General features: G+C 51.1%; 1 protein-coding gene across 1 annotated transcript; it reads left to right on the top strand.

Moving 5' to 3' along the window:
* Nucleotides 1-3,329: 3,329 nt before the first annotated feature.
* Nucleotides 3,330-11,446, top strand: stc2a (stanniocalcin 2a). Its single transcript, XM_035410517.1, has 4 exons — nucleotides 3,330-3,650; nucleotides 7,503-7,645; nucleotides 8,518-8,729; nucleotides 11,066-11,446. The coding sequence occupies exons 1-4, from the start codon at nucleotides 3,494-3,496 to the stop codon at nucleotides 11,400-11,402; spliced, it is 849 nt and encodes a 282-aa protein (XP_035266408.1). The 5' UTR covers nucleotides 3,330-3,493; the 3' UTR covers nucleotides 11,403-11,446.
* The last annotated feature ends 785 nt before the right edge of the window (nucleotides 11,447-12,231 follow it).

Below are 12,231 nucleotides of genomic sequence, written 5' to 3'. Positions count from 1 at the left end.
ATGACAACATGCTCGTTCTTATGCCCCGTTGGACTGCGTTTTTATAAAATACATATATAACTGTGTCCAGTAATTGTACAGTCCGTGCTGCCGCATAGGCTGCAAATACATGTTCTGAGATTTCAAAAGTACTAAATATAAGCTTACATCGTCCACGATTCGCTCGGAGCTCCAGCAGTCTGCGGTGAAACGCGCCATTTACACGCCTGTGGTCTACTGGTCCAAGCTGATTGGACTCGACCGAGGGTGTGTTCGGCGCGTGGGCTGGCTTTTTACAGACATCGATTCAATTAAAGGGCATTCCAAACTGCGAAACAGATAAAGGTTTCACTATCCCTCGGCGAAAAGTGAAAAGACGGACCTATGCAACATTTTTTAGGTTAAGTCGCCCACCAACCCCCCCCCCCCCCCCCCTTACACACACACACACACACACACACGCTTCTGCAGTTCGCTTGACAAATGACCGCGCTTAGCGGTATTTCGGCAAGATTATCCCGCAGGTGTAGAGAAGTTATTTCAGGAATGCGGACGATCGCAATTCATTTTCAGAAACGCTCCTGGAATAAAATGAAAGCACATTTTATTGAAAACCACGGTACAAAAAAAGACCGTTGAAGCAATAATGAAATTCATAGCAACTCAGTTACGTTATAAAACATTAGCATATAGGCTTATCAGATATAGCACTAAACATTTCCTGCTGCATCGCCTTTATTTTTGGCGTACGGACGAGAGTAAGCAGAAAAGAATGTAATGGAAAAAGTTTGTCCTATACTCTAGTACGCTACAAGTTTCCCATACTGTTACTGCCCGCAGTCTCACGCGAAACACGTACGTCGAAGCACTTATCCGGCGCTCCACGCTAGGAAAGCGCGCGCGCGCGCTGCGATTCATTGTTTCACAGATGTGGTCAGTGTCGCACGAGTCATTACCCACACACAACGGAGTCCAAATTAAATCAGCAAACAGTCAACGTTTCCCTGAAAGAAAACGACATCTGAACTGGATTCGCAAAACATCGGTGTATTCTAAGAGGCGATGGCTTACGTGGTCACGTATGTCACCTGTTTCTAATTTTCCACAAATTACCAAGAGAATTAAATATTCAGAATCTGTTTATACACATAAGGGTCGTGGAAAGTTTTTTCACGTGAACTTTACCATCCTTCACTGAAAGTACAACATGCAAAAATATAAAAGCACGCACACACACATATACACACACACCTCAACTGAAATGTCATTTATCTTTTACCCCACTTTACACATGAATTTCCAGTTCTACCCAACCTCTGCATCTGTGAAGTAATTCAGTCAGCACGCTCAGTTTCAGGATGACAGCTTCGTGGTTTGAGTGACATCAAACCATGAGTGTTGCTTTATCAGCTGAAGCCCCTTATAATGTATTTACTACATTCAGCTGAGAGATTAATGAGCACTAGGGCGTTATTTAAATCTGACATATGGCACTCTTTTACAGAACCCTTACACAAATCTCAGGCGATAGTGGCTTTGAACAGTATCAGAATCATATATACAGGATGAATTTGCGCTGCTGAATTTGGGAGCGACACCACAACCGAGCGCAAACTACCGTCCCAGTGAGTGTGTGGTAGCCTATAATGGCTGTCACGTGGATGTACACCCCTATGTGCGGAACAGCTGCAAAGATTTAGGAGGTGGCGGTGGTGCGGGCTGAATGATGCAATCCATGCCAACCGTTACCACTATTACACCCCTCCCCCCCCCCCCCCCCCCCCCCCCCCCCCCCCCCCCCCCCCCCCCCCCCCCCCCCCCCCCCCCCCCCTTTAAGTGAACTTGACGTACACTTACACCACGCGGATAACGAGCTGAGATGAGACGTATCTTTATTACTCAGAGCCCTTCTTTAATTGCCTTTATGGACCGCCACCCAGGGAAGGCGCGCGGGCAGTGCTCGACGGGCTTTTTGCATCTTGTAAAAAAAAAAAAAAAAAATTTAAAAGAATAAAATAAAACTAAATGAACCAAAGGCCGACGAACATTAGGTGACTAGTTTCGGCCATTACCGGGATAGAGGGACATTTCACAAAGCAGAGGGAGCATTTCTCCGCACGCGACCGCTCCTGGTCGCGTGTCCGTCCGAGCACCGCGTCCCCACCTTCGGCTGCACAGTAATTACATTTTTATTTAATGAGTCAATCAACACCGATAGAGACACTGTTCATCTGAGGCGTGCAGGGCAGGAGCTGCTCCAGGGCGCAGATCTTCAGATCTTTCACAATTTATTGTATTATTGACAACATAAGGACTAAACAAAATGTCACTGTCATTAACAAGACAATAAATAAATAAATAAATAAACAAACATGCGTGGAATTTGTATTTGTCAGTGGGAGAGAGGTTGGCAGTCTCATCCCTATTTATTTGAATTATTTTAGCATATTTTCCTTATTTATGCACATAGAGCTTGTATTTTAACTTTGGAAAGCATTCCAGTATCATTTTTGAAATTACAGCTCTAACAGATGATCTATTAATGGGCGCTTCTGACACATGGCCCGAATGTAAGGTTGCCAGTTTAGATGTTTAGCTTGGCAGGTGATCTGCCAGGTGGTCTCTTAAGACAGCAGACTCCCGCAAATGCATTTTTTCCCCCACTGGGCAGGCGCAACATTTCCCGGTGAAACTGCACCTCTGTTCGGCGTCACAAAGCTAGGGAGCTGCGTCTCCGGTGCGCTCGCGCAGAGGAGAGCGCGAGGGAACTGTGGAGTTCTGATGCGACCGTGAGACGTACTGCCCAGAAAGCATCGACAGCGTAACTCTCCCGCTACCCGTTTTACTTCCTGCTTCCAGTTTTACTCCCGTTGTTTCAGTCCAGTGTTTCTCTTGGATTCAGAAAACTTTTCTCTTCCCTCAATAAAGCCTGGCAGCCGTCTAAAACTAGGCTATGCCACTGCACTGTAGCGAGTCTCTCTCACGCCCTCCCTCGCAGCTGGCTGGTTGAGTCAAACGGAATGATAATATAATGGGATTATAAAGATGGGCTCACATTTTAGAGCACACGTGCAGTAACACCGAGTCTATGCATTACATATATAATTAGCATTCTTTCGATTTTTAGGACTCTTGTACACTGGTTATATAGTTAAAGGCTTCAAACCCAAACATTTGTCAGGTAAATCGCCGCCTACACATGTACGCTTTACAACTTAAGTTTGTAGCAAGCAGAGAGAACTTTCACTACGGACACGCCTCTCAACCTTGGACGTGATGCCTGTGTTTGTGATTGGTCGGGAACCACGAATGACAACACCTGCTTAACTCCTTCATCAAAAATGACACCAGAGCTTCAGGAAATATAGGCAGCATCCACCCCGTTTCAACGCTCACTCATGAGCGCTACCCACAGCAGCGATTACAACACTGTTGCTACATTAATCCAAGAGACAACCGGCGTGCTAAAATAGAAAAATAAACAGTCGTCCGTTGACATTGTAGATTAGATCCAATGTCATTGCAACCAGCAATGTTGGTGAGATTTGCAATAGCGCTCTTGGTGCTTTCAGTTTTTGAGCAAGTAGTGGGGACGGATATGATCGATTTTCACGAAAACCCACAAGAAAAACCGGCAAGCCAGAAAGGACGTCTTTCCTTACAAAACACAGGTAAGTGAACGGACCGGCAGCCGGCGGACGATGTACTCCGAGCCGGCATTGCCGGTCACTCCACAGAACATCCACCGCTTGCTGATGAAATCGGCGACCGGCTAGCTACACAGCCTACTGTATGCACGTGCTCTCTAGCACAGAATGGGCTTTGGGGGGTTCGCTGTGGAACACACTTATTGCCTGTCCACTCCACTGTATAAATCGCTACTTCTTTTCACACACATGGAGGAATGTGGACGCAGCGTGTCTGGCAGACGACATTACCTTTTCCGATTAAAAAGAAAGCCGATGCCTGGTAAATACACGCGGACAGAAATCCAATATCTTAGTAAACTATTAATAGAACGGCGCAAGGTAGCCTAGGTAATGTATACGGTCGCACCTCTTAAAGCTGTTTGCGTGTGTTTATTCCGTCTAGTGAATTCCTTTCAGGATATTGAGGGTGAAAGTTAGCCTGTATGTGACCGTAGCCTATAAATCATACCATGCAGACACGCAAGTGTCAATGGTGAAAAACCTCATTAGAATGCATTTTAAATAAATACACGTGAAAAATGAAATCGACTGGGATTAATACTAAACCGATACAGTAACTGTGACAGTGTGTTTTACATTTCTTGGATTCGGGTGCAACAATTAGCAAACTTTAAATTATTCTCCGTGAGGTTAACACGTAGTTGTGGACACAAGTAGAGTAATGCAGAATGATGCAATATCCCTGTGGAATACTGACGAGGTGACAGGATTCGAGCCGTCATCTGTGGACTACGGCGAGGTCCCATTTTGGTCTCACGCCGAACCCTTAAGTCACTGAAAAAAAATGAATAAATCAAATAAATCAAATAAAAAAAAAAAAAAGAATGCTTATTAAACACAACCAAACCTTGGCACACAACGTGCACGCGAAAACAACGTTCACTCCGAATTATCACCAGAAAAAACAACGTTCACTCCGAATTATCACCAGAAAATAAAGAGACCGTTCGTTATGCAGTTTTACACAGAAGAATCTCTCAGCCCGTCACAACGCTGTGAAATTCAATGCACGTTGCGGCCGGCTCGTGCGATCCAAGCACATTCCCACACAAATGCCAACACAAGCACTGCAGCCAGGCGGCTCGCTTTCCCCGAGAGCGCGCGAAACGAAGTTCGACACCGTGTTGTCACAGAAGCGCTTTCTGTTGTCGACCGGGATTTCTCAAATCGATACAGATGTTCTACAGTGGAATATGTTACGAGGCGTTGGAATTGACAGATGTTAGGTCTCAGAATGGAAAAGAACTGAACCACTGATCTCGAACCAGCAATTCGGAACGCCGGTTTATACAGGAAAGTGAACGATGCGCGTGATTTGTTTGGTCTGATCATTTATTTTTTGCCCATAATATAAGGTCATTCTGTGTAATGGAATATTACAAAAAAAGAAAACCGGTTCGTCTGCTACCATCTGATAAGTCACCCACAAAGTTTACTGAATGTAATGAGTTAATCCGCACACTCCGTCGCCGGAGAGACGGTTCAGCCGGCCCCATTCATGCTGTATGCTCGGCCACCAAACACTGCAGCGCTAGACTTCGCTGCGATCGCGCGAATTGGAGACGTTTGGACGTTATGAGGTAAAATGCTGGTGGTCGCGTTGCATTTGACCGGCTGTACTGCTTGTTAGTTAAATGTTCTCTTTAGGAAGTACCGCGTAAGCCTTCAGGCAGAATTCCGTTCTTGATATGATATCCTTTTCCCCCCACATCTAGGCCGAACTACTTTCATTTTCTCTCTCTCGAGAAATACTGTAAATTCCAAGTCGTAACAATATTCCACTAACGGGATAATATCACCAAACAGGCACTTTCGAGTCTTTTTTTCTGGCTGGAGTAGTCTGCAAACAGTATTCTAACCCCTGGCAACGCTGTTGTAACCACCTACAAAAAATGGAAAGTATTTGGGCCCTAGCATTCTGGAACATGTGCTCCGGTCGGACCGTAAATCTGTAACTAATGGGTTATCGTTATCTATCGTGTGCATGAATCACTTGTGTAAACGCAGAGCAGATGGTCTTTCGCCTTGCGAATGCTGCTGCACCCACCACGCGCTTAAATCCAGAGTTAAAAATAGACTCCAGTACTGAAAGGGGGCACCCCAAAGGTGCGCGAGCCTCCTCGCCTCAAACCTCCACCGCCACCCCCCACCCCCCAAACCCGACGCCTCTGGCCCCCTTTCGTAGAACACAGTCATATATCAAGTTCATGTGTTGGCTATTAATCTATTCTGTGTAACTTCACTTTGTAAGGCGTATGACATAGTGACCTCTGACCATCTCTGCGTGCACAGACCACGGCTTTTAAAGTGAAACCATACAGAGCGATTTAAAATGTTCCATCCCAATTTTAGAGGGATGGGAGAAAAAAAATAAAAACACTGTGCTACAGATTATATCCTTAATTTGAAACTGGAGGCATTTCACACTGCTGACTGGGGATGCCAGATAGTATTCGAATGCGTTTATGTTACACTAATCGACATCATACCTTTGCAAGGGAAAAAAAACCCCCCAAAAAAACCTGTTGATTATGTAATAGTGAGAACATATTCTGTACATTTCCCTCCCACCTGCAATGCACCACTGTGCTCTCCTGCGGGGCATTGCAGCGGAATTCTGTCGCAGAGTGACACTCAACTGCCCCTCTCATCACGCCCGCCCGTCGTGCCCGTGCCCCCCCCCCCCCCACCCCCAGCTCTCGTTTTTGGCTTCGGGAAAAGAAAAAAAAAAAGTGTCGCTCTCGTGTATCTCCACGGGTGCGAGGTGTAGATAATCGCCCGGTGCCCCACATACGTCCATCGTCCCAGTTCTTCTTCGCGCCTCCGTATCGCGAACCTTTTTTCTCTCCCTTGCCAGTCAGATTCGAGAGAGAGAGAGAGAGAGCGCGCGCTAGCACGATGAGCCTCGCTCAGACGCAGACCCGAGCAGCACCGTCACTCAAAGCCGTCTCTCCACCAGCGCACGTTCTGCGTCACGTTCAGCCGACAGCGTACGACAACAGCAACGGCGAACGGAAACGTACTTTCAGAATTCACAACACTGGCTTGATGAGAGTAGCTTTACTCGTTTAGTTTAAACTGCAATTACATAAGGATCAGACGGATTAGGCTGTAACTGCAGGAGGGAAGGGGTGGGGGGGTGGGGGGACCAGCGTTTCTCTCGCTGGTCCCAAATTCCTGCACGGTAACCACTTTGTCACCAGACGCCCAGCAGCGGTTTCTGGCAGAGCGGCCCGTACATCTGGCCCGTCTCCGGGCGATTGCGACAGCGGACGGCGATTCGTGGCCCATAGTCACCCGCCCCCCCCCCCCCCCCCCCCCATCATAATGTAGGTCAGCTGCGGCCCCGGGGAGACGGTCATTAAATCATCGCAGCTGTACGGCCAGCGAGCCAGTGAGCCGGATTCTGCTGGAGGCCTCGGGCCTGACCGCGGGACACCTGAGACGGAGGTGTTCCGCGGGTGCATCGACGGCCCGTATCCACCCCAGAAAACATCCCGGCGGATTTTTGCAGAGAGCAGGTCGCCTTCCAAACTCTGACCACTGGCTTGGGGCAACGTGGTAAACTTAGAACTACACTCCCGGCCTTCAAAACCGTACGACTGCGGTACTGTTTGTTATGGAGTAAAAAGAATGTGCGGGTTCAAGTGATGGATCTTTGAAAAGTCTTTGATGTTGTTGTTCCGCATGGAGAGAGAGAGCGGGCTGGCGGGGCAGGGTCGGTGTCGGGTGACGGGGGGGGGGGGGGGCATGTTTCAGTGTGTGTAACGGAAACGAGCGGGGGCCCCCGCCCCCCTCCCTCTGTGGTTCCAGCCGAGATCCAGCACTGCCTGGTGAGCGCAGGCGACGTGGGCTGCGGCGTGTTCGAGTGCTTCGAGAACAACTCCTGCGAGATCCAGGGCCTGCAGGAGATCTGCATGACCTTCCTGCACAACGCCGGCAAGTTCGACTCGCAGGTACTCGCACCACCCCCACCCCCACCCCCCCCTCGCAGGTACGCCATGCTCCACCCCCACCCCCACCCCCCTCACAGGTACACCATGCGCTCCCCCCCCACCCCACTCACAGGTACACTACACAGCCCCCCCTCGCTCTGCCCCACCCACCTCACAGGTAGGGGTAGGGGTAGGGGCAGGGGGAGGGGCATGGGCAGGGGTAGGAGCAGGGGGAGGGGTAGGGGCAGGGGTAGGAGCAGGGAGAGGGGTAGGGGCAGGGGTAGGAGCAGGGAGAGGGGTAGGGGCAGGGGGAGGGGCATGGGCAGGGGTAGGAGCAGGGAGAGGGGTAGGGGCAGGGAGAGGGGCAGGGAGAGGGGGAGGGGTAGGGGTAGGAGCAGGGAGAGGGGTAGGGGCAGGGGTAGGGGCAGGGAGAGGGGCAGGGAGAGGGGGAGGGGAAGGGGCAGGGGTAGGAGCAGGGAGAGGGGTAGGGGTAGAGGTAGGGGCAGGGAGAGGGGTAGGGGCAGGGGCAGGGTGTCACGTGGAGTCTGAGCAGCGTCTGGGACGGGCTTCAGCCGAACTCAGCGCGGAGCACAGAGCGGCACTGTGTGCCTCCGCCTGAGCCAGGGAGGGCACCAGTGGGTTTAAGGTCCGCCGCTCGGCGCCAGATTTCGCTAGCCAAAAAAACGACTCCGCTTCACTGCCACGTGTTCCCGGCCGCCTGTGGGCTGGGCGCGTGACGGGCGGTGACGTAGAAATAATAATAATCAAAGTTTTTTTAAAAATAAGAAAGTCCTGTTGGTGTGAACGGCTGGCAGCTGGGTGCTGGCGCCCGGCCCGCGCCCCGCCGAGGCTGAAGGCGGGCGTGTGCCCCTGTGTCTGTGTGGTCCGCGCAGGGGAAGTCCTTCATCAAAGACGCGCTCAAGTGCATGGCCCACGGCCTGCGCCACAAGTTCAGCTGCGTCAGCCGCAAGTGCCTGGCCGTCAAGGACATGGTGTCCCAGCTGCAGCGCGAGTGCTACCTCAAGCACAACCTCTGCGCCGCCGCCAAGGACAACGTCAACGTCATGGTGGAGATGATCCACTTCCAGAACCTCTTCCCCAAGGGGTGAGTACCCGCCCCGGAACCCACAGCACTGCAGGACCTTCTCATCCCAGCCAGGGCCCTCAAAACACTGCTGCTCACTCTACATCTAACTATTAACCCCCCCACCCCTCCCCTATGGGACCTTCTCATCCCAGCCAGGGCCCTCAAAACACTGCTGCTCACTCTACATCTAACTATTAACCCCCCCACCCCTCCCCTATGGGACCTTCTCATCCCAACCAGGGCCCTCAAAACACTGCTGCTCACTCTACATCTAACTATTCACCCCCCCACCCCCCACCCCACCCCTCCCCTATGGGACCTTCTCATCCCAACCAGGGCCCTCAAAACACTGCTGCTCACTCTACATCTAACTATTAACCCCCCCACCCCACCCCTCCCCTATGGGACCTTCTCATCCCAACCAGAGCCCTCAAAACAATGCTCCTCGTTGTACATCTAACTCTATACCCCCCCACCCCACCCCTCCCCTATGGGACCTTCTTATTCCAACCAGGGCCCTCAAAATACTGCTCCACATCTAACTCTTTACCCCCCCCCCCCCGCCCTCCCTGCCCCCATACACACAAAAAAAAACCAGTCCAGCGCAGAGCTGATGTCAACCGACCAAACGGCAGAGCGCTGCTGCGTGCTCCAGCAGGTCTGAACCCAGAGCCCTTTATTCCGCAGAACAGGCCGGATTAGATGTACCTTCGGCGTGACGTTAATTAAGCCCTCATTCGCCCGGCGCTCGCACGCCATTGGACGCCGCGCGTGGGCCGGGGGAACGCCCGAAGCCGTTCGGCATTTCAGGTCTCGCCCCAGAGAGCGCGAAGCGCTAACGAAGGGGGGCGCTAGGCACAGCCGACGCCACGGGACCCTGGCGAACAAACGCAGGGGGCGGTGAGGAGGAACAACGCTAGCCGAAAAAAGCGCCCGGAGACATTCCGAATCTGGCACGGCCACGGGAGAAGAGAGGGAGAGGAGGAGGAGAGGGAGAGGAGGAGGAGGAGGAGGAGGAAGGGGCACTGCCGGTACATGTTCTGCACCCGCCCTCCAGGTTAATTAGCTTTATGTAACCGACGGGTTTGCGGCGAGTTCTGTCCTCGGTCTCAGCTCAGAATGTGTAACGCATAACGGCACCCAACAGAAAGGCCTACACACGTCTGTAAAGTTCAGACTATTATGATTATTATTATTATTGACACTGGCAGTATTTGGCAGAACTCATGTCTCCCGCTGCGGTTGAATGAGACGTTGTGCTGTGCTATTTAAGCTGGGGGGGGAGGGGGGGCGTGTTCCTGGCTACGCGTGTCGCTCTTCCCCATCAGTGATGTCACCTCTCTGCTGCTCTGAGTCTTCAAAGCCACTGGCAGCTCAGACTGAGTGAGCAGTGAGCTAGGAACTGTGGGGGGTTAACGTCTGTGTGTCTGTCTGATCCCGCGTGTGTCTGTGGTTCTGAACGGGCACGTGTCTGTGGTTTTGACCAGGTGTGCATCTGTGGCTTTTACTGGGTGTGTGTCTGTAGTTCTGTCCGGTCTTGCCTTTGGTTCTGACCAATCATGTCTGTGGTTCTAAACGGCTGTGTGTCTGTCGTTCTGAACAAGCATGTCTGTGTTTCTGACTGGGCATGTCTGTGGTTCTAAACAGCCATGTGTCTGTGGTTCTGACTGGGCCTGGCTGTCTAACCAATCATGTGTCTTTAGTTCTGACCAATCATGTGTGTGTGGTTCTGCTTGTGTCTGTGGTTCCGACCAATCATGTCTGTGGTTCTGATTGCCATATGTCTGTGGTTTTGGCCGGGTGTTTCTGTGGTTCTGACTGGGCATGGCTGTGGTTCTGACGGGGCGTGTCTGTGGTTCTGAGCGAGTGTGTCTGTGGTTCTGAGTGGGTGTGTCTGTGGTTCTGACGGGGTGTGTCTGTAGTTCTGAGCGGGCGTGTGTCTGTGGTTCTGACGGGGCGTCTGTGGTTCTGCGTGGGCGTGTGTCTGTGGTTCTGAGTGGGTGTGTCTGTGGTTCTGACTGGGTGTGTGTCTGTGGTTCTGACGGGGTGTGTCTGTAGTTCTGAGCGAGTGTGTCTGTGGTTCTGACGGGGCGTGTCTGTGGTTCTGAGTGGGTGTGTCTGTGGTTCTGACGGGGCGTGTCTGTGGTTCTGAGTGGGCGTGTGTCTGTGGTTCTGACCTGGCGTGTCTGTGGTTCTGACCCGGCGTGTCTGTGGTTCTGACGGGGTGTGTCTGTAGTTCTGAGCGGGCATGTCTGTGGTTCTGACCCGGCGTGTCTGTGGTTCTGACGGGGTGTGTCTGTAGTTCTGAGCGAGCGTGTCTGTGGTTCTGACCCGGCGTGTCTGTGGTTCTGCAGGCCGTACGTGGAGCTGGTGAACATCCTGCTGGGCTGTGGGGAGGAGGTGAAGGAGGCCATCAGCAGGAGCGTGCGGCTGCAGTGCGAGCAGAACTGGGGCGCCCTCTGTGAGACCCTCAGCTTCTGCTCCACCCTCACCCCCGCCCCGGACCGTCGCCACGGCGCCCCCCCGCACCCAGACGCCGAGCACCCCAAGATCCTGCGGCAAGCGGACAAAGACAAGCCAGGCAAGGGCCCCCACCACCACCGGGGGCGCGGCACTGGACACCGCCGCCCCGGGCCAGACGGGGGCGCCACTGAGCAGGAGGACCCCGAGACCAGCGACATCAGGAGGTGAAAGAGCGGAGGCCACTGCCCCCCCCACTACCCCCCCCCCCCTCGCCCCCCCGCCCCGACAGCACCAACCTCTCTCTCCCCATCCAGCAGACTGCCTCTCAACCACCGCTGACTGACACACAGCCCAAACAGACAGACAGAGCGGGGCGGAAGGACAACCTCTCCTGGCCCCCCCTCCCCCCCCCCACCTGTCCCGCCCCCACCCACAGATTCCTCTCCTCAGTCATTCCAACACTCTAAAAACAATAACTTTGCAGGGTATGTGTGGTGTAGCACATTTTCTTACTCAAAGGCCAGATTGTTTGTTGTTGTTGTTATTATTGCTGTTATTATTATTATAATTATTATTGTTATTATTACAACTGTTAGATTTTTATGCTGAAATAACATTTTTCAGATCTGCCCAATAATTGATTACAAGATTACAATTTTAAAATATATATTTATTTTCTTCTTGTTGCAATGTTTTACACATACATATACATGTACTATTAGTACATATATCCATATATATGTACATATATGCATATACAGTATATATATATATATATATATATATATATATATATATATAAATTAAACACATCACGTACAAGTAAATACTTAAGAATAAGCTTCCCCATGAATTTCTGTTGAAATAGTACATCTTGAACTGTAGATATGTAACATACATTGTTTTTATTTGTTTGATGATGGAGGAGGTGTTTGTATTATAATTCTGGATACTTGATAATTAAATACAAACTGTACAGGATTGAAGTTCTGGCACATATGATATTGTAATGCTTGATAGTTATGGCGTTAATATCAGATTTGTACATTTGATATGG

This window comes from Anguilla anguilla, chromosome 3 (assembly GCF_013347855.1).
Source record: "Anguilla anguilla isolate fAngAng1 chromosome 3, fAngAng1.pri, whole genome shotgun sequence".
Taxonomy (NCBI): domain Eukaryota; kingdom Metazoa; phylum Chordata; class Actinopteri; order Anguilliformes; family Anguillidae; genus Anguilla; species Anguilla anguilla.
Note: the sequence above shows the minus strand (reverse complement) of the source record. Positions and strands in the feature narration are given on the sequence as shown.